This window comes from Lipotes vexillifer, unplaced genomic scaffold, assembly GCF_000442215.2.
Source record: "Lipotes vexillifer unplaced genomic scaffold, Lipotes_vexillifer_v1.1 scaffold442, whole genome shotgun sequence".
Taxonomy (NCBI): Eukaryota; Metazoa; Chordata; class Mammalia; order Artiodactyla; family Lipotidae; genus Lipotes; species Lipotes vexillifer.
In genome coordinates this window covers 1,594,914-1,621,948 of record NW_006790311.1, presented here as the reverse complement: position 1 = coordinate 1,621,948, position 27,035 = coordinate 1,594,914, and the positions used below count along the sequence as shown (strand labels likewise).

The window sequence follows — 27,035 nt, the reverse complement described above, 5'->3', positions numbered from 1 at the left end:
TGAAGAGCGGTTGCCCTCCGACCGCTCTCAGTCTCAAAACGCATCTTACCTGACCTTCCCCTTGTGGAGATCTCACATGTCAGTCGCTTGAAATATTCTGGAAGGTCAGCATATTCATTTCCATAGGAGATGACCTTAATCCCTTTGTCCAGCATGTTTTCTCGAAGCTTCTTGAACTCGTCCACATCTCCTCTCCGAACCAGCATGAAATGTTCTAAGTCAGATTTGTGCTTGACAGCCTCCAGAAAAAGGGCTTGGAAAGTGGTGTCATCCACAGTCCAGCCACAGCCCAGGAAAAGGAACGACTTGTTTTCATAGAGCTTCTGAATCTCTCTCTTGTAGGAAAAGAAACATATTAATGACACCGTGAAGACATGTCTGAAACAAGAGTCAACAAGGTCATAACTGCTGCATTTAGCAGACTGTGATGACCGATTAACCAGCATTTAAGAGGGGAGATGCATCCCCGTGAAGGAGTCTGACCTCCTCATTGTTTATTATTGTAACTTGATGACTGTCCTAAAATTGTATCTTTACCTGGAATTCTCCTGCAGGCTCTCTATTCAGGGTCTCACTGGTCTATGCCTTACAGTTTATTTTTTAGATCTATGTGCCCAGAGGCCATAAGGCAATGAGTAGTCTTCAGTATAGATTACTCTTCCCATTTTCTTGAGCATATCTGCCTTTTTTGCTTAACAGAGTAAGCCGTGGATAACTAGAGAATTACATCACCAGATTTGCTCAAAGAAAGCCTGACACTTAGAATATTAATATATACATGTGTGTATACATTTATATACGTGTGTGTGTGTATATACATATATACATATATATATATATATATATATATCTCACACACTACACATACATAAATATAAAAATATTAGAAATGATAGTGATGATAGATGTAGCTATAACACATGTCAGGGAAAGAACAGGTGAAAAAAAGTCCCCTTATTCTTTAGAAAACATCACATTTTCTTGGTCTTTTTTCACAAAGAAAGCCTCCATTTTATCACCCTATCCAAATTTTTCTCTGTTTTCCAGTGAGCAATAAGTGAATAAGTGTGATGATTAAATATAAAACCATCACCATTTATATAAAATCTCTTTAGAATGTATGCCCTAGTAGTGATTGGTCAGTGAAAAGCTGCATAAATTAGTTTTGGCATAGAGAGGGCCATTAACACTATATATACCAAACGATGAAGGGCAGTAAGTCGTCTTTGTATGTGAAAATGACACCAATAACAGAGTGCCATCTGCTGGGTGTCAATCAAGAACAAAGTAAAACCTCAGAGTTTGACACCTGAAGAGATGTTTGACATTTCTAAAGATGGCATGTACACCCACAAGTTAAGAAGCACAGGAAAGAATGCTTGGCCTTCCTTTTTTTTTTTTTTCCACCTTGCCATATGGCATGTGGGATCTTAGCTCCCCGACCAGGGATAGAACCCGAGCCCCCTGCATTGGAAGCACAGAGTCTTAACCACTGGACCCCCAGGGAAGTCCCGGCCTTCTAATTTTCATTAATGAGAAGAAACTGTTATCCCTGGAAGACCAGTGGTCTATTTAGAGGTTTCCCAGGAAGGCTTTCCCGAGAGCGGCAAGGTCAGCACCACTCACCATAACTTCAGTGTTCCTGAGCACATTCTGATACCCAGCTGGGTGAAGGACAATGCCACTAGGGTTGGTGTAGACCCCATGAATGTGCAAGACGCTCAGCTTCCGCTTCTCCTGAGCCCACTCGAGGACCTGCACAACACAAACACAGCTCAACCAGGCGGGCAGGGCTGAGCACTTGCTTCAAGGTCCCAATGGGCAAGAGGCTCTTTTGAGGACTAGGCTTCTGACATAACTCTCCAGCTTCCTGATACTACAGGCCAAGAATGTGGCCACCCGACGTGGCCTCGCTTTCTACTTCAGGCATGACTGTTAGGAATGAGGGCAACAAGTCTGGTGATTTCTCTTTGAAAGTAACAAGCAAAAATTACAATTTGTTTGTCATAATTTGCAGGAACCACAGGGCTCTTTCCACTGGTGACATACATGACAGCTCTGGATCACCATTTCAGGAAGGATCCCCGAGATGTCAAACCTTGTACCGATGCCCTGGTCTAGTCCCCTTTCACACTTACTCCAGGCTTGGCCATATGGCTTGCTTTAGCCAATGGGGCATTAGCAAACAAGAGCAGAAGCTTGGAAAATGTTGGCACAATGAGTCTTATTTGTCTTTTGCTGCTTTTGGAACCCAGCTACCATGTGAAGAAGCCTGATGGCCCAGCCGACTGCCTGCACCAACAGACATGCAAGCAAGGCCATCTACCACCACCTAGTCTGGCCCCCAGAGGACTGCAGCCATGTGTGTCACTTGCAAAACCGGCAGAACTGTCCGGCTGAGCCGATCAGCCCAGCTCAAGTAGCAAATTCACATTATCACGGGCAAATAAAACATTGTTTTAAACCACAAAGTTTTCAGGGTGATTTCTTGTGCAGCAATTGATAAGCGATAAAAGAATCACTTCAGTCACCTCTGAGTTACCTAAAAGGCTACCAATGAAGAACGATTATTTAGATGACAATGATAATAAGGGCCAACTGGATCCCATGTTTCCATTTTCCCAAGGACTTGAGACAGTATACATTTATTTTTAACATTCTAGAGAAATAAGGTATGGATTAGGGAAAAACAGTCAAGAGGCACAGAGATTTAGAATTAGAGTATTACCAGGCTCTATTCTGACTGCCAGTCAATGGCTTTAACCCTTAAACTTCAATATTGCCCCTAATGTGGAGTAAAATACAAAGCAAAATTTGAGACTCCAGGGTGAAAATGAGAAGGAAAATTTCAAGTCTGACTGATACCCATAACTTTAAAAAGGCCCTTATGCTTTTGATGCTGGTCATGATCTTTGGGAGATTGTATCAGAAACAGCATGGAAGCTGTTTCTTGCCATTCATTTTTAAATTTCATTCAACCATTTATAAATTCAAAAAATATTTACTGAGCACCTACTATGTATCCAGTACTATCTTAGGCTTTAGGGTAAGAAGGGCTGACATGGTTCCTGTCCAAATGGGGTTGCTATTCCTCTGGGGCAAACAGGCAGAAAACAAACAAACCAAGATGAAAATGGAAAGTTATATCAAGTGCTTCATTGAAAAAATGAACCAAAAAATAAGGGTGGGTCCTTTCTTAATCAGGATGGTCAGAGAAGACCTCTGAGAGGAAGTGATTCGTAAGTGAAGACTTACCGGTGAAGAAGGAGCTGGCCATACAAAGCATGGAGGCAGCAGGTGCAAAACACTCCAGCCAGAGAAAACCAGTCTTTTCGGCACCATTTCTCTAAATTGGATTTCCTTTTACAACTCGACTTCAAGGTCAGCAAAATCACAAGACTGGCATTACAGCTACTGCTCTGGCAGAGGCAGTACTGTGACATGAGTGCCAGTGGGGGAGTCATTTGTCTCTTCAAACTCTACTTAGCTGGGCTCTAAGTGGGACACAAAGGCAGGCTCCCAGGAAAACAAAGTATGAAGGCAGATTACAAAAACTACAGGGCAGGACAAATGAGACCCTGTGGCGGTTTATAATCTGTTCCCCCCCCCCCCCTCCTTCTTCAATCATTACGTCTCTGACACCTTTTTATGGCAATGAAAACATTTTCCCTTTTATGGCTTCAGTGTATTTCATCAATTAAATGGTGTTATCTATAGAATATCCCATTGGTGCTAGATTTCAAATTACAACCTCTGGTGACCATTCTAATAAAAGCCTTCTCTCATTAGATGACGTAGATGGACATCTGTAATTCCATATTATGGGAGATGGCTTAGGTATAGTATGGGCTACATTAAAAAAAGAAGTCTGCTGAGGTGTCCTTTGAATACTAATCTCAACCCAGCTGTCAAATGGCTTGAAACGTGCTCTTCAGACATCAAAAAGTAGCTTTCGTACATTTCCAACAGATGCCATGAAGAATATATCCTAACAGAGAACTCTAAATCAATACCGCACCCACCTGATATTATCTAGTGTTAAACAATTTAGATTTCACAGTTCAAATGGCTTCCTATAATCTTGCTTAATATCGGGTGAAACTGTCAAAACTCACAGAACTGAACACTTTTAAGATCTGTGCTTTTAAATGTACATTGATTTTTATCTCAAGAAACAAAACTCCAACCAGGGATAACAGTCTCCCTTTCGACCTCTCCATAAATGCCAGTACTATACAATATCCCAACCAGAAAACAGTTTATTTCTCATGAGGATACAATCCATTGGCCTGAAGAGATAAACCAATCCTTTACTTTTTACCTTCTTCTCATCAGTAAGGTCAAGGGATTCAAGCTGTTTTCCCTGATCTGCTGCATACAGTTCCAGGAGATTGTCAAAATTGGTAGTTAATACCAGGGCTCCATTTTCCATCAGGTGGAGAACTGACTGAAGTAGCTGTTTGCCAGAATCTTCCATCTTTGACTCCAAGTCATCAAATACTTCATATAAACAGTCCTTGAAAAATGTAGATCGAACATTACTAGTACGCTGGGGAGGGATATAAGAGAGAGAAGTTAGTTCTAGCGTTTTGGTAGGTCATTTGTTTTCATTAAATAACAGCAACTTTCTGAAGAGTGCTTTGCACTTATACTGTCTCCGGGACTTCCCTGGCGGTCCAGTGCTTAAGACTCTGTGCTTCCACTGCAAGAGACACGGGTTTGATCCCTGGTCGGGGAACTAAGATCCCACGTGCCACGCAGCATGGCCAAAATATTAAAAAAAAAAAAAAAAAAAAAAAAAGTAAAATACTGTCTCCCTCACAGGGTTCTAATAAGGAAAATAAGAGTATACATGCCAACTGCCAGCTCAACACTTTAGCACATAGCAAGTTATCCGCACTATTACATCATATGCAAAGAAGCACACGCTCTCTAAACAGGCATTTGTATAGAATGAAGAAGATGGGCATGGCGAGGAGAGGTGACTGTTGTCCAGACTAAAGGAAAACGGGGGCAGAAAGCACAGCTCCAGCTACCCTTTAAGCAGGCCTCAGGTAAGAACACTTTCTTTAAACTTTCCTTATCTAGGGAACAACCACTAAAAGACAGCTCTAAATGTGGTTTAACATGTCTTTTTCTAATCCTAGGTGCTTTTTACAGATGCTGATGGATTTAGGACAAACTGCTTACCTCCTCCCTGCCTGTTTTTTTCCCTGGTATAATTCAGCAACTTGTTTACAAGGCTGCTAGGGAGAATATTCAGTACATGATAACGGTTACCAAAAATCTTTATTTTGCAACTGTTAAAAATACCAAAACTAATCAGTTCTGAACAGACTCCCTATTTCTTAACAAATGGTTCATTCAGATAACTGTTTTCCCGGGTTTGTTTTGAATACTACATGTAAATATCTCTGAGAACTAATGAGGAAATATAATACCAATCTCAAGTGGGAAGTTGGCTTTCTAACTTAAAAGGCAAAGTGATCCCTAGGACAAAAGGAATTTGAAACAGGAAAGTAACTATGCAGTGCGCTATGACAAATACCTGATCCCTATCTTATTCTTGCAACACCATTCCATTAGATAATATCTAAGCAAGAATCAGTTCTTAAAGGCCCCATTATTCCCCATTCAAACTCCAAGTAACTGCAATTAGCTGCTAGACAGCAGACTAGCCATAATCCTTCTGTTATTCCTCAAAGTAGTCCCCCTACCCTCCTGGTTTGCCTTGTATACCTTTCTAATAGCACGATGCGCCGATAAAGATCTGTTTCCATGGAACCACGTAAGTAGATTCATAAAGCACACTTCAATTTGCCAAATGTGCTTCCTATTTTTTTCGAAGTATTTTATAAAATTATCCATTTTTTCATTATACCTCCCAAGTGAATGGTAAATTATTTTCACAGGAGAAAAATGAGAGCACAGAGGTGAAACAGTACCTCTGCCTGGTGATGACACACCCAGAAGTCTGTCTAGTTCTGTCGATCGCTGTTCTATACTACGTTTACCACAAGACAGGCTTCTCACTGTACCCTGTTGCTAGTGGGCTCAGACTCCTTTCTAGGGCTAACTAGATGGAACAGCCCACGATTTATGTGGCTAAGAATGTGGGTCACGTTTTTCAACTTCTGTCCGCTCTCTTTACATCATGGCATAAATTACTACGTCACATATTAGCAGCCCACAGGCAACCAAGTAGGGACTCTAACACTTAATCAGAATGAACAATCTGATCAGAAACGAACAGTGGAGAAACTGAATTTCACTACATGCAAGAGTCACAACTACTACTGAACGCCAGGCACTGTTCTAGATTTGTTATAAAAAATATGGTGCCCCTTTAATGTCCATCAGCATTACGATCCATGTACCCTATAATCTTGCAATCTCATTTCTGGGAATATATCCCACAGACGTAATTGCAAACAAATAAAATGACATATGCAACATTATCACTGCTCTGTTACCTGTGACAGTAAAAGACTGGAAATAAGCCAAGTATCCATATACAGGAAACTGGTATGGAAAGATGTCCAGGATATACTGTCACGTAAAACAAACAAGTACAGATCAGTATGTCTGGAATGCTACCTGTTGACATGGGGATGGAAGCAATGAAATAAGAATAAATAGAATCCTATTTGCTTGTTTTTACAGAAAAGAACACTGGAAGGATACTCAAAAAGGGTGGTGACCAACTGGGGGCAAGTCGGGGAAAGGAGGCAGACAAAGCCATGGGTGCGAGTGAGATGCCATGATGGATGTACACCTTTTGTATCATTTTGATTTCTGCAATGTGTATAAACAATACAATACCCATTCAAAAAATGAAAATTAAGTTTAAAATTAAAGAATATGGTGATTTTAAGAACTTCATCTTTCATACCTTCATTTTGTACTCTGATTCATACATACATGGCTAAACAACACTAATAAGCCAGCACCAGTTTAATTATTATGCACACAGATAAAAAAACCCTGGGTATACGACCAGGTAAGCATGGGTGTGGGATATACTTCCTTGCTTCTAAGAAAAGAAATACAGAAGGTTAAATAAAGTCGAAATAAAAGTCACGAGTCACTTATTTTAGCTAACTATCTTTGGGTCCTCTTTCAGTTATTACATTTTGCATATCAACATAGAGAGGAAGGAAAGCGGCTTCTATAGCTGCATCGATTTCCTCAGACTTAAAATCAACTTTTTCTCTCTTGAAACAGGTGACCCTAGAACTGAATTTCCCACAAGTGGCCTCTCTAAGTAAAGACAAAAGAATGAAAACAAACAAGGAGGTTCCAAGGTCAAAAGGAAATGCCAAACTCCCACACATATTTATGGACATTTTCTCATTCATTTAAAACAGTGAACTGAATCCAATGTTGCTTCATTTCCTCCTACCCTGTAACTCCCATCCTTCTGATCCCAGACATAGTAAAAACTACAAAAAAAATCCCGACTCATTTTCACCAAGGTTATTAACATTTACAGTGCATTTACTATGTGCCAGACACTTCCCATACATTTTCTCACTTATTTTTCAAGTGGGATAAGTAGCATTATCCCAGTTTTACAGGTGCAAAAATAGATTCTGAGACATTAAGTGATTTGCCCAGGGTCCCAGTGCCTTTAAAAATGGCACAATCTTTCCAGTTCTGAAACCCAAAATTTTTGCAATGGCATTTCCCTACTGTAAGAAACTGGCTCAGTAGATGGGCCTATTAACCCTGTCATGTTACTATTGTTTGTTAGATTCTTAAAAAATAAACCAAAAAAACCAACCAAAAAAAACCCCCCAAAAAGGACATTTTCAAAGACACACAAAAGTAAAAAGGAGAGTATTATCTCTCCCCGCTTCCGCAGTGCTCCCCACAACCCCCCTGCTCCCAAGTACCCATCATCCAATTTCAACAATTATCACACATGGCCAATCTTGTTTAACCTAAACTCCCCTCCACCATATCCCAGCCCCTTCACTGAATTTTTTCTGAAGGAATTCCCAGGCATCATATCATTCAGATACTTCAACAGTTTCCTTAAAGATAAGGATTCCCATTTACATATAAAAAACAGTCTGCAAAACCACCATCACACCTAAAAGAATGCAATAATATTAATTCCTTAATAGCAAATACTCAGAGAGTCTTCATATTTCCCCAAATGTGTGTTACGTGTGTGTCTCTCTTTTAAGCCTTTGGGTTGCCTACATTTTTTCCTTACATATCCCCTATTGGAGTGGTTTTCAAAATGTGGCCCATGGATCCCGTGGATTCCTAAGATTCGTTTTTTTTAAAAAAAACTAATTATTGTATTTATTTACTTATTTATTTTTGGCTGCGTTGGGTCTTCGTTGCTGCGCGCGGGCTTTCTGTAGTTGCGGCGAGTGGGGGCTACACTTCATTGCGGTGCGCGGGCTTCTCATTGCAGTGGCTTCTCTTGCTGTGCAGCACAGGCTCTAGGCGCGCGGGCTCCAGTAGTTGCGGCTCGTGGGCTCAGTATTTGTGGCTCACGGGCTCTAGAGCGCAGGCTCAGTAGTTGCGGCGCACGGGCTTAGTTGCTCCGTGGCATGCGGGATCTTCCCGGACCAGGGCTCGAACCCGTGTCCCCTGCATTGGCAGGTGGATTCTTAACCGCTGTGCCACCAGGGAAGCCCTCCTAAGATTCTTTAAGGGGTCTGCAAAGTCAGAATTATTTTCATAATAGTATTAAGGCGATATTTGTCTTTCAAACTGTATTAATATTTACACTGATGGTACAAAAGCAATGGTAGGTAAAACTGCTGGCGCCTTGGCGTGAATCAGGACACAGGCACAGTGGAACCCAGCTGTGCCAGTAATCACAGTAGTACTCTTCACTACCAAAGACTTACAGTAAGAAAAGAATGTCAGTTTCACTTAAGAATGTCCTTAATGAAGCAGTAAAAATTATTAATTGTACTAAATACTGACCCTCAAGTACATGTCGTAATATTCTGTGTAAAGGAAAACAGGAAGTACACACAAAGCACTTCCCACTCTGATGGGGGTCTTGAGGCCATACACTCACATGATTATTTTGAGTTTTAAACTGAACTAGCCACCTTTTTTTCATCAAACACCATTTTTACTTGGAAGAATGACTGGCAGACAAACTATGATTATTGAGATTTGAGTATTCTCAGCATTCTTGCAAAAATAAATGAAGTGAGCCTGTCATTTCGAGGAAAAACTAGCCAATGATCGCTGCCATTGTTGCCAATGATGAAAGCTGAGCTTTCAAGCAAAAATCAGATTTTTAGAAAACTTTTATCTGCCACCATGAGCTTGACAGCTTCCAAATACCTTCGTGATGAGATTGGTGGTGATATTAATGGATGCAATTTTTTTGGATGGTGTAATGAAATGTGTCAAAATCTAGAAGATACGTATACCTCAGTGAAGCAGTGTTTTCCCAGTGGCTAATGTTACAAAACCGTGCGTGGGGAGAAGATGGATCATGGATCTTAATGCAACAGCATAAGGGAAGTTCAGCTTCCGTATCACCAATAACATGGATATGATCTGATAGCAGATTCTTTATGGCTATTAATCTTTAGGAAGCCATCACTTACTGAATTTTTGGTGTAGTATCAACAATGAGTATCTACATTATCCAAAAAGACTATTAAAATACTTTTCTCTTTTCCAAGTATGTACCTGTAAGCCCTGATTTTTTTGTATAGTCAAACCAAAACCTCACAGACACCTCATTGACTACGTAAAGCAGATACGAGAATCCATTTTCAATTAAGCCAGACATTGAAGAGATTTGCAAAACGTGAAACGATACCACTCTTCTCACTAATTTATTTTTGTTTTTGGAAAATATAGTTGCTTTTGATAAGCACGTTGTTTATGTTAGCATGTAACAGGCTTATTATTATTTTTAAATGAATTTAACATTTTAAAACTGTCTCAGTTTTAATTTTCAATATAGTGAATATGAATAGACATAACCCACATAAACAAGAGCTGTTTGAGATTCTCGGTAATTTTTAGGCGTATATAGGGGTCTTGAGGCCAAAAAGTTTGATAATTGCTACTCTATTGGAACTGACACTACGACTACGCTTTAAGGTGAATACTAAATCTTCATCCAAAGATAATTAGTGACTCCAGTTTGATGTTTGGTTAGTATACATTTATTGACACTGACTTTAAATCCTCTCATTATTTTCAGTCATAACTAACCCACCTGGCAAGGTCATGCTTTCTAGTCTCAGGAGACCTTTTCAAAGGATGAATGAAGGGTCCAGCCAAATGGCACGGCACCATGCAGACAAGACTTGCTGGACTAATACAGCACTCTTTGTCCTCATGAGCTCTTTCTTTCTTTTTTCCCCCAGAAAGACAACATTTTTATTACCGGGCTGACACACTTCTTTAATACTTTTCCCTTATATTTTGGGTCTATATACTCTTTAATTACCTTTTTATACGACAACAATTTTGTATTTTTTTTAACATTAAAAAATTATGCTTTCTTCTTCTTTTCTCTCAAGTGTACTTAGCAGATATTAACACAGCCACCCTCACTTTCATTGACTACTGTTTGAATCATACAGCTTTTCCATCCTCTTACCTTTATTTTTAACAGCTTTATTGAGATATGGTTCACATAACATACAATCCACCTATTTGAAGTGCACAATTCAGTGGTTATTTGTATATCCACAGATACGTGCAACTGTCACCACAGTCAATTTTTTTTTTTTTTTGGCTGTGCCACGCGGCTTGCAGGTCTCAGTACCCCGACCAGGAATTAAACCCCAGCTGCAGCAGTGAAAGCCCGAAATCCTAACCACTAGGCCACCAGGGAACTCCCCATCACAGTCAATTTTAGAAAATTTTCATCATCTCAAAAAGAAATCCCATCCCTTTAACTATCACCTTCCTGCCCTCCATCCCTGCTCCAGTCCTAGGCAACTACTAAACTACATTCTGCTCTAACAGATTTCCCTACTCTGGACATTTCGTATGAGTGGAATCCTCTAACATGTGGTCTTTTGTGACTGGATTCCTCTCAGCATAATGTTTTAAAGGTTCATTCACATTGCACCATGTATCAGTACTTGATTCCTTTTTATTGGCAAGTAATAGTCTATTGTGTGAATATGCCACATTTTGTTTATCTATTTGACAGCTGATGGACATCTGCACTATTTCCAGCTTTTGTCCATTATGAGTAATGTTATAAAGATCTGTTTATAAGTTTTTGTATGGACATACACTTTCATTTCTCTTGGGTGTGTGTGTGTGTGTGTGTGTGTGTGTGTGTGTGTGTGTGTATGCACAAGTGGAATTGTTGGGTCATATGACAACTCTATTTATTTGTTTGAGAAATGGCCAGACTATTTTCCATCCTGTCTGCACCACTTCACAATCCCAGCAGCGTACGAGGGTTACAGTTTCTCCACAGCCTTGTCAACATTTATTACCCAACTCTTTGATTCTAGCTATCCCAGTGCGTGTAAAGTGGTATCTGACATAGTTTCTGATTTGCATTTTTCTAATGACTAATGACGTCAAGCATCTTTTCATACACTTATTGGTTATTTGTATATCTTCCTTGGAGAAATGTCTATTCAAATCCTTTGCCATTTAAAAAGTGGATTATTTTAAATGCTGGAGAGGGTGGGGGTGGGAATGTAAACTGGTGCAGCCACTATGGAAAACAGTATGGAGGTTCCTTAAATAGAGCTACCATATGACCCAGCAATCCCACTCCTGGGCATATATCTGGAAAAAACTCTAATTCAAAAAGACACACACACCCCTATGTTCACAGCAGCACTATTTACAATAGTCAAGACATAGAAGCAACCTAAATGTCCATCCACAGATGAATGGATAAAGAAGATGTGGTACATATACACAACGATACTATTCGGCCATGAAAAAGGATGAGATAATGCCATTTGCAGCAACATGGATAGACCTAGAGATTACCGTAGTAAGTAGGTCAGACAGAGAAAGACAAATATCATATGACATCACTTACATATGGAATTTAAAAAATGATACAAATGAATTAATTTACAAAACGGAAACAGGCTCAGAGACATAGAAAACAAACTTATGGTTACCAAAGGGCAAAGCAGGGGAGGGATTAAATTAGGAGTTTGGGATTAGCAGATACGAATTACTATATGAGATAGATAAACAACAAGGTCCTACTGTATAGCACAGGGTACTATATTCGATATCTTGTAATAAACTATAATGGAAAAGAATATGAAAAAGAATATATGCATAACTGAGTCACTCTGCTGTACACCAGAGACTAACACAACACTGTAAATCAACTACACTTCAAAAACAAATTAAACTGAAGAAACTGGATTATTTGCATTTTTATTAAGTTGTAAGAGTTTTTTTTATACATTCTGGACACTACACCCTTATCAGATATATGAATTGTCAACATCTTCTCCCATTCTGGGGGCTGTCTTCTCACTTTCCTGATAATGCTCAGTGAGCCTAGTAGCTTTTACAACTTTGGTGAAGTGCAGTTTATCTATTTTTTCTTTTGATTCTTGTGCTTTTGGTGTCATGATTAAAAAACTACTGCCAGATCCAAGGTCATGAAGCTTTAAAACTAAGTTTTCTTCTAAGAGTTTTATAGTTTTTAGCTCTTACATTTAGGTCTTTAATCCACTGAGCTAATTTTTGTATATGGTATGAGGTGGAGGTCCCATGAGCTCTTTAAAGTCTATTAATTTTTTATACTGTTCTAGGTTAGTAACATTTTACCCCAATTAAGCACAACGAAATGAAAAGAGGAAGTAAAAGGCGCTAAGTTTTTGAATGAGTCATGATCTAGGAGGGAATTATCAATACTTTTAAATGCCTTTCAGGTTAACACTTAATGACACTTCTTTCCTATAGGCCCTAGGGCATAGGGGGAAAAATCAACACTGATAATTGACTTTTTAAGGCAAAAGAGTTACATTTTTTTTCAAGGTGACTTAATTCATTAAGCTTTAAAATATGCTTTGGCTACTCTACTATTTCCAAATATATCTTAAGTGAATCCTGATTTTTAAGACATTTTTAAAACGAAGCAAGACAAAGAGGCCCTTAAATCATTCAGGAATTGATTTCCAGCTCAGTTTGCTAAAACGCAGCAAAATTCCATATATATATGTATGATTGCCTTTAAAAGGAACATCAAAAACTGTCGCTGCTTCATCCACAAAATAAGAATTATCTCTAACCTTTCTGAGGTTCCCTGAAAGGCATGGATGCCAGGGAACACAGCTTTTATAGTAGTGAGTGTAGAAAAAGTAAATTGAAAACACAGCAATAATGGGACAGTGGTCTCATTTTGTACATATAAAGGCCTCAACAACATTATCATCACCATCATCACCAACCCCCCTGCCCCCCCGCCACCACACACACTGAAATGAGGTCAAGGTAACTACCATGATTCGGGTACATAAACTGACATTTTGCAGAAGAGCCAAATGTTATGCAAATCTATAGGCTAGAAACATAAATCTCCTTATTGCATTCAGCATGTGTGTCTGGTTTTAGGAAAGATCGAATGCCAGGGCTCACACAAGGCTACTCACAGGAGAGAGTTTCTGGATGAGGTCATGGGCAACATGGACAAGGTTCTTGTCTTCATGGAGACATTTCTGAAATTTTCTGCTCTCCTCATCTTCTAGAAGATCAAAATCAATGGCCGCATCCAGTAAGGCCTGAATCAACCCCTTCCAGGATTTCAGGGCTGGGACCTGGGGTGCGACCGCGGCGCTGATGCCTGTTCCAATCACCAGCACGAGCTCCCGAGGCTTCTTCGTTTTCAGGCTTGGGAGCAGCTTCCTGAAAAAGTCAAACAAATGAGAGGACTGGGAACGTCCAACAGACACGAGGCACAAAGACCATCCAAAGCCACGGTTTTCAGCTCTAACTCCTACAGCCGCAAAGATGACAAGCACAGGCTTGATGCCTTTCCAAAGTAGTGTGAGCACAGTAGTGCCAGTGCGTGCTAGGAGAGTAATAACCCTACTGTGGAAATCCTAAAGCCATCGTAAGACCAATCTCCTCCTCTGTAGTCCTCTCAACCTAAGAAAACCCACTAATATCAGGAAAAGGTCCAACTATCACCACTCAGTTGAGCTTTGATAACTAAACTATATTTTAAACAAACATAAATTTCAAAAAACATGTCTGATTTGATTTGGATTCCAGAGAGAAAAGAAACCCCCCACATGTGAAATTCCTATTGTTGAGAAATGCAAAACAGGAGATGAAAGAAAAGCCAATAAAAAAAACCGTAAGCCCAAAGTTTGTGAACACAAAGACGAAAATGAACATGACTAAAGTTGAGTATGAGATAGTCAAATATGGGAACACATTTGCCTTGGGCTTTGTTCTAGATATACCCAAGCAGGAAAAAAAAAAAAAAAAAAAATAGTGGCCAACAGAATTCTGAAAACACAAAAGCCTTACGTACCGAAATAAAGAAACAACTATTCGACGGACATGACGGAAGGTGGAAAATGTTCCTTTCTTCCTGTGATAAACACTGAGTTGTCCTGACTTCTGTGTGAGATAATTTTTGTGTTTTGGTACAAATTTTTGTGTTTTGTTTCTCCACGCCCCCTTCATCCTGAAACTATATTAAAATCTGTTTGAAATATGTTTATGCACTTTAATTTCTGCTGATGGCATGTGTTTTCCTAAGAAACTGCCCTTCTTGACCTTTTGCCCACATAATACAATGAACAGAAAAAGGATTTGCATGTTGGCATAATGCAAGAAGGGAAAGGTACTTTTAGCCTTGAGAAAGCTGGTTTTGAAGAAACCACCTCTAGAACTGCCTTCCCTATTCCCAATTCCATGAAAAACTCATAAAGCACCATACACATGGAGTCCCTGGCCACAAAAGCTTAGTCTGCTGGGGAAGACTGATAATAGACATTAGAAGCAAACAGTGAAAAATGCATTTCAGTTCAAGGGGATCAAGAAAGTGAAGCACACACAAACATATACGTAAAATTTCTAGAAGGGAGGGACTAGCAGATGCAAACTACTGCACATAGTATGAATAAACAAGTCCTCTTGTATAGCACAGGGAACTATATTCAATATCCTTTAATAAACCATAATGGAAAAGAAAAAAAAAATTCTAGAAGTATTCATAAGAACTGTAAATAGTGGTTAACTCTGGGGATTGAGGAGAACAGGGATTTTTGCTTTCCATTTGAATGTGCTGTACTATTTGAATTCTTTACCTCATACATTATAGATCTGAGATGTGATTTTTCCAAATTTAAGACTTCCAGTTAAAAGGGAAAAATTTAACAGTTATGTTTCACCTCTGGTTCTTCCTGAAACACTAAATAATAGTAATTTTTTAAGAAGGCATACATTCATAAAAAGCAGAATAGGAAAAGATGACAAAAATAGGAAAAGTAGACGAAAGAGGTCAATAGATTTTAGAAGCGGTCAAGTAAGAGCTGATCCCCTCTGCAGAAGCTTGGGAATGTTCAGGCACAGCTGAAGGTGGAGGACCAATTCGCTGCAAGGCTGTGTCAGAAGTGGTCTAGAACTCTGTCCTCCAGAGAGCTTCCACCAGAGGGTTCTGTATCTGAGAACACTGTGCACAGCTTGGGGAGGGGGACTGTGTACATTCTGTATAAGAAATATGAGACTCTCCCCTGCCCCCCTCTCCTAAAGGAAGACTCCCAGACGTTGGCAGTCAACGTTATGCCTGCAGCTCAACCTCATGGGGTCAGGAGATGGGAGGAGTTCCCTTTGGGGAAAATGGCCAGCATGAGAGAAAAGACCCACAGAGTCCGGCAGGCTGTGGAACCTGGCCCATGCTTGTTACCCACAGGGAGGCCCACCAGCCACCAAGCCCCTCGTCACACACAGTCTCCATTGGCTTTTCAGTGTTTTCTCTTAAATATGAGCAGAAAAATAAGGGTCACCTTACCTTTGAACAAAATCCCCAGCATGAGAGTTATACCCAAACAAACCAGCAGATAGAAAGGAACTTGGGGGAAATAAGAGACAATCTGGGAAAGGGGAGAAAAACTGAAAAGCAAACAGTGACATCCTGACATAGATTTTTTTTTTAAATGGCATCTGTGCAACAGAACAGGATGCTATAAAAAAAAACTGAGCAAACGAAAAGAATTCTTATTTCTTAAAAAAAAAGACAGAAATAAAAAATTCATAAGGTTGGGAGATACAACTGAGAAAATCTCTGAGAAAGTAGAATGATAAAAACAAAAGTGATCGAAAGCTGTAAGAAAATTAGAGACTTATCCAAAAGGCCCAACATCTGAATACCAAGAATTCTACAAAGACAGAATACAGAAAGAACTGTAAAGGAAATTATCAAATAAGTAACACAGGAAAATTCCTCCAAAGTGAAATTATTAGTAGCCTGCTTGAAAGAGTTACCTGATATCCAGATTCATATGAAGATGTGTCATTGTGAAATTTCAGATTACTGAGAATAAAATAACCATACTTAAAAGTTTCTAATGAGAAAAGAAAAAGAGGTCATATAATACAAAGGACTAGGAATTAGAAGAGAGTGGCTGTTTTGGCAGGAACACTTAAGATTTTAGCAGAGAATGGACAAAGATTTCATTAACTGTAAGGAAAATGAGTCCGTATCTAAAGTTCTACACTCAGCCAAATCATCAAATCAATGTAAGAGTACGATAAAGACATTTTCAAATGTCTCCCAAAACTTTTCTCCTCTGAACCCTTACTAAGGAAGCTAACGAGGTATTTTTCAGCAAAATGAAGGAGTACGCCAAAAAGGAAGACATAAGATCCAGGAAACAGAGGATCCAATACAGAAGAGATGTGAAAGGAATTCCCAGGGTGACAGAAAGGACAACGGCAGACAGTAGCAATGTGGCAGGCCTGGAGCACAACTGCCCAGAGGGAAGAATCCATGGAGCAACTTTAAACGTGCACATTACTGATGTGTGTCAGCAGATTAGGAGATTTATGCTCTATCACAGAGTTTGAATTTAAATTGACAGGTTCAAAGAAAACAAAGCAAACCAAAAAAAACAGAGACAATCTTTAATAACCTGGAGGAAAAAATGGACAAGGAAAGAAACATAATGATAACACATTAGGCTCAGCTATGAATACTATTTATACAGTCATACAATGTAAATATTAAACCAAAAATTGTGATATAAAACACACTAGGAGGCTGTGAGGAGAGTCTACGGTGTGTGGGGGGGGAGGGCAGCTGGGGATGGATGAGGGGAGGATTCAGGACAGCAAGCCTAATCCTTACCCTCCATAATTAGAAACAGGTAAAACCCAAAACTAAGAAACAGCAGTACACATACAGGATTAAAAATCTGGATGTAAATATTAGAAAAAACAGACAAAGTTGAAAGTGATTACCTCTGAGGAGGAGGTGAGGCACTATGAGCCTTAAAGAACTGACTTTTAAAATTATATACATTTCTGACCTTGATAAAAAATAGAAATTAAATGCAAAATAAAAATAATTTTTATATGAAGGCCAATATTAATTAGTGACGCCAACTGGGATGTAGGGTAAGTTCGTTATTTTTCACTATCTACCATCAGTGGTGATTTCCTCTGTTCCTCGGATCCCCTTCCCTTGTTTACCTGGGCTTTTTGGTGGGAGGTGCACCATCACTGAAGAGCCCCCAAATCTGGTCTATATCTGAGGCCTGGCTCCCTGTAGAAGCCATCCAGTTTCTGAAAGAGATTGAACACCACAGACCACAATTAGATGTGTAAAGTATATCATTCAAAATAGCACATGCATTAAACAGTTTTAATAAGCTGTACATCCTAAAAAGTGTTCTAGAAGTATAACCGGCTTAACGGAAATTCATTAATTAATGTGTGCCAAATTTAAGGAATTAAATTCATCCAAAGGAAAGTAACCTCAAAATTATGACTTTGGAGCTCTATATTGTTATCCAAAGTATACAGATATATATAAGTCCTGAAGGCTTCCCCTCCCCCTCCGAAACCAAACAAAACCAACATCAACTCATGTCAATTGTTGGCCATCACTTTGTGGAGCCTAGGAAATACCTACTATTCTCCCATGAGACAAGCGTGGGGAAGACTTTGAGGATAAAAATAACCCACGAGGATTTCCCTGGTGGCACAGCGGTTAAGAATCCGCCTGACAATGCAGGGGACAGGGGTTCGATCCTGGCCCAGGAAGATCCCACATGCCGCGGAGCAACTAAGCCCGTGCACCACAGCTACTGAGCCCGTGTGCCACAACTACTGAAGCCCATGCACCTAGAGCCCGTGCTCCGCAACAAGAGAAACCACCGCAATGAGAAGTTCACATACTGCAGCAAAGAGTAGATCCCACTCTCCGCAACTAGAGAAAGCCTGTGCGCAGCAACAAAGACCCAAAGCAGCCAAAAATAAAAAAAAATAAAAAAAAGATTTAAAATTAACCCACGGGTAAGTGTGCTAAATGCCCCCAATTATCCTTTACTATCACCTAAAGCAATCACTGGCTCAAGAATAGAATAATCAATACTAATTTGCTGATTGTTGAACATCCCTTGTTGCTGGACAATTGTGTCCTCACGGGCAGTGAGGCATGACTCTCTAGCTAAACAAAGACTGGGTTCTGAGACACTGTGAAGCAATTATATTCAGGTGATAACTAGACAAAGTGAAAGAATTATCGTGGATTAGAATAAGACCAATAAAGAGAAGTTTTAACTGCTCAAAAGTTTACTAAACTTGCTAAATATAAGGACTGTTAATTCTAAAACAGCAATACTTTAAATATTGTCCCCCCCCCCAATAAACAGAAGACAATACATATTACCAGAGTTTTGGACTTTTAAAAAAATTTATATTTATTTATTTATTGTTGGCTGTGTTGGGTCTTCGTTGCTGTGCGTGCGCTTTCTCTGGTTGTGGTGAGCTGGGGCTACTCTTCATTGCCGCGCGCGTACTTATTGCGGTGGCTTCTCCTGTTGCAGAGCACGGACTCTAGGCGCGCGGGCTTCAGTAGTTGTGGCACGCGGGCTCAATAATTGTGGCTCACAGGCTCTAGAGCACAGGCTCAGTAGCTGTGGCGCACGGGCTTAGTTGTTCCGCGGCAGGTGGGATCTTCATGGACCAGGGCTCAAACCCGTGTCCCCTGCATTGGCAGGCAGATTCTTAACCACCGCACCACCAGGGAAGTCCCTGGATGTTTTATTACCTTACATTGACAGTACTTAGAAACCAAATTAATAATAATTACTTGAAGCTTGCTGTTTTATCAGAAAGCTTTTTTCTTTCTTAAGACATTTTAAAAAGTTTGCTGAATTAATTTTTCTGGTAAAGAGAAAGCTAATTTCCTCAACTCATATTCCATCACACATTCTGGAATTCTTTGGTATCATAATCACTTGGAAAATAGGGATCACAAAATCCTAACAGTGAGTGAGGAAGTAGACTATCTTTCCAGTCAAATCTTTGGTTCTGTTGGTGAGAAAGCTGGGGATCAGAGAAGACAGACAAACTAAACTCAATAAACCTTGCCCTACCTTCATAATCATCTGAGATGCTTGTTAAAAGTATATGTTCTTAAAGACAAAGTCTATTAGTTAATTTAAAAGATAGTATATGTTCCCAGGCTCTACTCCTAAATTACTGAACAAGACTCTCCACAATCTTCAGGGGATTCTTATGATGAGACAAACAGGGAACACCTAAATGAAATGCAAACAATTTCCCCACAATCCAACGTTTTGCTAAATAAGGGATGCACACCACATGCCACACTCCCTTCTTTTACATGTACACATCACTTATTACAGTCTCACAGCTTCCCAGTTGCCAATACCAAGAGTTAGGAGTTAACTGCCATTAAAATATTTCCATGAGGTTTTTATTTCTCTGAAGTCTACCTATGCTCTAGACTGGAGAAGTCAGGGCAGGAGTGGGAATTTCTACCACATATGCGACAACCCAGCAGTTTGGGGATGTTTTTCAAAAGAACACAATGAAAAGTGTATATGCTTATGCTCTTTCCTTAAATATGGCTCTATAAACCCACCTGCAATCTGGACAAACTACACTCATGTAAAAAACACTGTGTCTTGAGAAAGATCAAAGTAAAACATAGAGCAAAGTTAATTTAATGTTCATTGAGTTTTGAAGATGGACATCTTCATAATCCAATGTTTAATTCAGCTACTAAACCAGAGTTTTAACTCTTATATAGTGCTTACCATGTGCCAAGCACTATTTACAAATATTAACTCATGTTATCCCCATAACCTTATGAAGTACTATTACTGCCCCATTTTAGTGATGAGAAAACTGAGGCACAGAAAGGCTGGGTACCATAATTCAAACCAAGGCGGTCTGCCTTCCAAGTTCATGCTCTTAATTGCACTATTACAACCTAAAAACATTCTCCAAGTATAAGCTTCTCAACTTTTTTCCCCCCCGTTTTTTGTTTTTTCCCTCCGTTTTTAATTTACAGTCCAAAACTATCAAAAAACGGAGCTCCCACACTCTAGAAAGCAGATTTACTTGAAATAATTGTGATGCTTCGTAGCGGCTACATGATTAGGTGCTTTGTTGATGCAATCACAGCAGTTGGCTAAATTCAGGAGCTGAATGAAGCCATTTTTTTCCGGTGATGAGGACTACTTGTCACGTACCTCCCACCACCAACAACCTACCAGAGCCCTAGATCGGTCCTATCATTTTCTCCTGGAAAGTATGCAAGGTCATTCTGCTGGATTCCCTTTTCTGACAGATGGTCAATTCTTAGTGTCAACACCTGAATACTAAGCTTTTAAATTTTTTTTCTTTACAAAGCCAACTGTTATGAAGGTCCATTCCATCTACATAATTTAAGAGAATTAAATATGGCTGACAGCTCTTGACAAGTTGTTACTGGAATGTTCTCGGTCCTCTTAGGAAGTGAGCGAGAAGTAATTCAATATGCCCACATTAAGTCTGACCATACATTCATTCTGTTTTCTAACAGGATAACATCTTTTCTTCAGTCTAAAAGATGCCTCATATGATACAATCTTACATGTATACCTCAGTGACATCTAAGCATAAACCATATCTTATTCCTTTTAGAGTGTTATTTCAGGAAAAAAAATCTATTTTACCCCATTGTTTACTCTAAACAATCTGCAGGTACTGCTAAAGAGGTTCTAAGCAAATGCGAAAATCTTGCACAGAATTCCTAATATGCAGCAACTAGTTCACACATTAATTTCTTTATGTGATCACTATTTGAGTTTCCATCTTAGTGGGACTTAGCAGAGGTGGAAAGAAGCTTTTCTGCCACAAGAAAACAAAGGCAATTACCTGTGCCAGTGTCTTCATCACCCTAATTACTGCTAATAAGCCACTGAGAAATCCTTTAGGGCCAACAGAGGTCAGCAAAATATAAGTTAGACGTTCGGTAAATGCCAAGACAATTAACCTCATTAACAAACTTTTTAAGGCCTAAGTCTTCATATCAGATAGGATACTTCTACTTTGAAATCTGTCAGCTTGGCAAGAAACAGAATGCTTATATCTGGTGGGTGAAAAAAGGGAAAAATCAAGGCAAGAGTTCTAGGAAAAATCCATTAAGAAACATGGAAAAGATAAGAGCAAAAGGATTGCTTATATGAATGAAATTAAGTTGTAGATTTGAAAACATGAAAGAATTCCAGCTCCTCCTTTCACAGCATCTTGGTGCTAGCGAAGATGGCAAAATCTGGCTGCTTTCTTCATGGAGGAATGAGAGTGGGGTCTCCCAGCCCGCTCTCCTCACGCTGATCCGGGGGTCTCCCTGTGCTTCCAGTGTGTGGTCTCCAGCCCAAACAAACCACTGACATGCCACAAGGAACACAGAATGATACACTTTCAGATATGGGTGGATGGAATAAAAAGGAGAGAAAAGTTCTAATGATGGCATTTTTGCCTGGAAATAAAAGATCTACAAATGACTAGCTTGCAAAGATGGTACACTTCTCGTTTTAAAAGATCAGTTGTATTTATAGCAAGCTTTCCCCTCTTCCATTAAAAATAAAAGTAAAATAAAACAGTGACTCAAATAGAGACTGGCTTATTTCTCTACCATAAACATAGAAAAGGGTTAACTTTGTTTTTTAAGGGAAAAGACAGTCATCCTCTGACTTGGAAGAAACCAAGCCCCTCTGATTGTGGCTTTTGGACTAATTTCAACACATCTGTTTTTTTTTAAGCAACTATGGGAGAGGAAAGAAGGAAAAGATAGCCAGTGTAAGGTACTACAAAAGAGCACCTGACAAGCTTGTTGACAATTTAACAAATTAACTAAAACAGTTTACTAAGGCAGTTGATGAATTCAGTTCTATAATGTAGACTGCAGCCTATCCTATTTGTTTTGTATAAAACAAAATTTCCATTTTCTTCCTTCTCAGTCATACAAAGAAATGGAACTGATATGTAAGAACTGTATCTAGATGTGCCAGGATGCGATCCCTCTGTGTACCCCAGTCTTGAAGTCTTTCCTCTACCTCTGGTTAACCTAGTTTGCTCCTACTTTTATCCCTAAATTGTATGTGCCTGACACGCTCTACCTTCTGTTAGATAAGATCTGTATCACACTCATTTCCTGAAAATTTGCTTTAATACGGTCACTGATAAAATGCCAGATTGATACCACTTATTCTTGGGATTTCACCAGCAAACAATGCCCTATCAATGAAAAATGTGAGAATGAACTCATAAGATATAGGGTTTCTGGCAAGACTTTAAGGATTGAGAGGTATAATCACAAACTCCAGAAAGCCTTTTAACTCTAGTCCCAAAATAAACTACACTGGTATTCCAGGCTCAAGAGCTGAGATGTTGTTTATATCATTTATTTTCAAGTATAAAACCAAAGTAACACAGCATGTACAGGGAACAAAAGTGTTTCAAGAAGGAGTAATGGAACATTCAAATTAAAATCTGCTTTGAATTAGAAGTTGGTGATGGAAGTTGATGATTTTACCATGCAAAGAATGATAACTAATAAATTCCTTCTTTGTCACTGCTTTCCCTCCTGTGAAGCTTCTGAGAAGCTTGTATCTGATACGGTATATCCTGAAAACAGTGACACATGTTGCTAAGGAAGGAGACTTTAAAAATATTTAATAAAAATATTTTCCATGGGGACTTCCCTGGTGGCACAGTGGTTAAGAACCCTCCTGCCAATGCAGGGGACACGGGTTCGAGCCTTGGTCCGGGAAGATCCCACAAGCCGCAGAGCAACAAAGCCCGTGTGCCACAACTACTGAGCCTGCACTCTAGAGCCCGTGAGCCACAACTACTGAAGCCCTTGAGCCTACAGCCCGTGCTCCGCAACAAGAGAAGCCACTGCAATGAGAAGCCTGAGCACTGCAATGAAGAGTAGCCCCCGCTCGCCGCAACTAGAGAAAGCCTGTGCATAGCAACGCAGCCAAAAATACACAAATAAAATATATTTATAAAAAGAAAGAAATATGGTCTTTATTAAAAAAATATTTTCCATGTATCAAGTAGTACGATCATACAAACAATTTCAACACAAGTGACCTAGGCAATTCATTAAAAATAAGATTAAATAAATCTTCAAGGGTAAGATTTTACATTCTAGCCAGTCCTTGAAAACTGAAGTTCCCTATTAAGACAGTGTGAATTATGAATGGCTGGACCCTCAACTGCTTGTTTCTCATGCCACCAAGAGGACACACAATGTGCCACATACAGACACAGGTTCCTTCAAGTCCAGGCGAGCTCAGGCCATGTCACCATTATAGAGGATTCCTCTATGAGCTGAAATTTGACAAGTTGTAAAGAAGGGAAGACTTTCCTGTCATAATAAAAATTAAAATGTTTAGTAAGAATATCCCACCTAGTTTCCACTCTTTTTTACTTTCTTGAGGATTTCTGACTTAAACAGCACTGAGTATGAAAAAATTTTCTTCAAGTTGCATTCTGACATGGAGCTTGGCAAATGTCATGGTTAAAAACTTCAAGTGTAGCTGAATGTTAATAGTGATTAAGGGAACTGTCAACACCGGGTGAGACATCTCAGAAGTCCATTGTGGCCATGTAACGCAAAACCCGTTCACAGTAAAACCAAGGACAGAATATAGGAAAGATACACAAAATAGACTTGCCTTTGCACAATATCTTAAACTGACATAACAGATAAAAAAGAACTGAATAGACACCCATCTTGAGTTTTAATTATGTTTAAAACTCGATTATCAAAATACCCAGTAAAGAGGGATTTCGCAAAAAGCTTGCTGTGAGTGCATTCAATCTTTTCATTCTGTCATTCAACAGAGATTAAACATCTATGAAGTGCTCGCTCCTGAACTTCCCACTCAGGATGGCAATGGAACTGGAGGTCTACATAGGTCATGGCATTTCCTTTTAAAGAAAAAGAGGGCAGGGCTTCCTGGTGGCGCGTCATGGCATTTCCTTTTAAAGAAAAAGAGGGCAGGGCTTCCCTGGTGGCGCAGTGGTTGAGAGTCTGTCTGCCGATGCAGGGGACACGGGTTCGTGCCCTGCTCCGGGAAGATCCCACAAGTCGTGGAGCGGCTGGGCCCATGAGCCATAGCAGCTGAGCCTGCGCGTCCGGAGCCTGTGCTCCGCAACGGGAGAGGCCACCCACAACAGTGAGAGGCCCGTGTACCATAAAAAAAAAAGAAAAAGAAAAAGAAAGAGGGCAGACCATTACCTTTTGGGGTGATGCTTATGCAGCCCTATCTAAAGGAAGGAGAGAACAGGCCTTGCAAATTTTTCTAGGGCCCATCTAACTCAGTTATATTAACCTGTACCATTTTCCCTTTTTTACTGCGAGATGAATGTAGAATGTTTTGTTTCAAAGACGTGTGCTTCTCAGCATTTTCTTTAGTGATCATACCTCATATTTAACCTCATGGGAAACGAAACTCAAAACAATAAACAGCAATTTCGCAGAGAGGACTCAAGTATGAAACAACCATGACAAACTGGGAAAGGAATCAGTAAGAAAGAAGTTTAAGAAACCACGAAAGGATACTCTGAAAAATAAAATTCAGAAACATGGGAAAGGATCAGTTATGGGCAAGTACGGCAGAACACCTCCCTGGATAAACTAAGCCTGGTTCTTTATAAAGAATACTGTATATGCAAGGCAAAGATGATACTGAATATACACACCAACACAATACACTTGATATGCATGCAACTCTGGCAGCATTCTACTATATTAGTATTGATCAGGACTGGAACTGAGCAGAACCTGCACCCCAACCTCGCCCAAGTTCAAATGCCCCTGCAAGTCTCCTGCCTCTTGTCTGTAGAGAAGGTGAAGTCTCCCAGGCCTCCCCGAGTCACAAAGGAGCAGGCTCAAGCTGCTAACGATTAGGACAATAGAGTTACAGACTCAGTGTCTGATGCATGTTCCTGAGTTGTTTTACAGATACCGTAACTGCCACCAGAGGGAAAAGGCTGACTGCATGATGACCAGAATGCAGTTGTGACAAACCACTCCATCTTGAGCAGTACGGAATCTATGGCTAGCACAGCGCCAAGAACTGACCTTAAGAGAATCGGATTAACACTACTGCTGAAAATAATCTGCATCTTTGTGGGCATCAAAATAATTGTAGCTTGCTCTGCCCCTGTATGGACACGGGCAACTACAACTGTGAGCAAAGAGATGCTACAGACCCATGTCGACATCTTCCACTCTAAGACTACGACACCCCACGTCAGCAGTAAGAAGTTACAGAAGACAGACTTTTGCCCATGATCCCACAGAAGTGGAATGATGTTCTGACAGGTGGGGATTTGTAAGCAGCTTTTGGCAGGAAAGAGCTCTCTGCAGGAGGCCTCTTTGCCTTGTCACTAACCTTAAACCAGCCCCCAGCACCCCCCGCTCCCCCCCACCCCAGCTCTGCTCATCTCCGGCCCTAGTACACCTTTCAGATCTTTTGACCACACGATACCTTGCCTAATCCTAGTCTGCTGGTTCTTTCCATAGATCAAAGGAGTAGAAATGAAGAATAAGTAACAGATAACCAGATCTCTTCCCCAGCTTCCCCTTCAGTAATCCGGTGAACAAACTGTGAACACGATAGCATCTAAAGAAAAATCAAGGGAATTCCCTGGTAGTTCAGTGGTTAGGACTTGGCACTTTCACTGCCGTGGCCCGGGTTCAATCCCTGGTGGGGGAATAAGATTCCCACACACTGCACAGCTGGGCAAGGGGGAGGGGAGGGATCATCACAAGACATCAGCAAGCCTGCACACAGTGGGATGTCGATGACTGTGACCTCCTACGTGAATGACTGACTGAGATTACTTCCCTTTTTCCCTTTAAAAACTCAGCCAATCAGAATCTTTGGAGATGGTTTTGGGGGGGGACACTGAGTCCACCATCTCTGCAGATTGCAGGCATTCTATAATTAAAAGCAACTTTCCTTTCTACCAACATTTTTCTCTCTCTTGAGTATTGACTTCTGAGCGGCCAGCAGCCAGACCTGATTTGGTTAACAGGACCTTATGAAAGTAGTGTGCCTGATTTAGGTCGCAAACTTAAGAACACATGGAAAAACTCACTGAGTCAAAGAACAGAAAATATAGATCACCAAATGAAAATGTTAAAAAAGGACTTGGAGCAACTGAGCTTGAAAGAATTAAGAGAGGTGACCAAACCTACTCTTACAGGGCAGTTTCTCCCAGACTCGGCCCAATCTTCACCCCCATCACTGCCCCTCTTGGAGATACGTGCATTTGGCACCTTTGCCATCCTCTGCTGTAAAACAAAGCCTTTGGCTTTTAACCTGAGATCTCTAAATTGGAAAGGTAAATTTTCAGCTTTTACTAAATGCTAGGTCATATGAGCTTGTGATCTAACATCAGTTTCTCATTCACAGAAAAAGAGATTTTTTTGCTTGTTTGTTTGTTTAGCTGCCCTTTGAAATGAATTTAAGAAACTTTTGTGTTACTTTGGAATTACCTAAATCAAGTTAAGACATGAGTCGGGGTATTTATAGATTACC

General features: G+C 40.0%; 1 protein-coding gene and 1 non-coding gene across 3 annotated transcripts in view; one reads left to right on the top strand and one right to left on the bottom strand.

Moving 5' to 3' along the window:
* The window catches only part of SIRAL1 (SIR2 antiphage like 1), a 47,221-nt gene that overhangs the window by 6,536 nt on the left and 13,650 nt on the right, over positions 1-27,035 (bottom strand). Inside the window, exons 1-6 of one of the 2 annotated variants that reach the window (XM_007463621.1) lie at positions 23,009-23,078; positions 17,647-17,739; positions 13,596-13,848; positions 4,322-4,549; positions 1,627-1,755; positions 50-335 (exon numbers count right to left, since the gene is read on the bottom strand). In XM_007463621.1, the coding sequence (XP_007463683.1) occupies positions 50-335; positions 1,627-1,755; positions 4,322-4,549; positions 13,596-13,848; positions 17,647-17,732 (982 nt within the window). In that variant the 5' untranslated portion in view covers positions 17,733-17,739; positions 23,009-23,078. Of the gene's footprint in view, positions 1-49; positions 336-1,626; positions 1,756-4,321; positions 4,550-13,595; positions 13,849-17,646; positions 17,740-23,008; positions 23,079-27,035 lie in introns of those variants that run through there. The other variant, XM_007463620.1, reaches the window with a different exon arrangement.
* Positions 26,136-26,207, top strand: TRNAE-UUC (transfer RNA glutamic acid (anticodon UUC)). The gene has a single exon. It is a non-coding gene; the product is annotated as a tRNA-Glu (tRNA).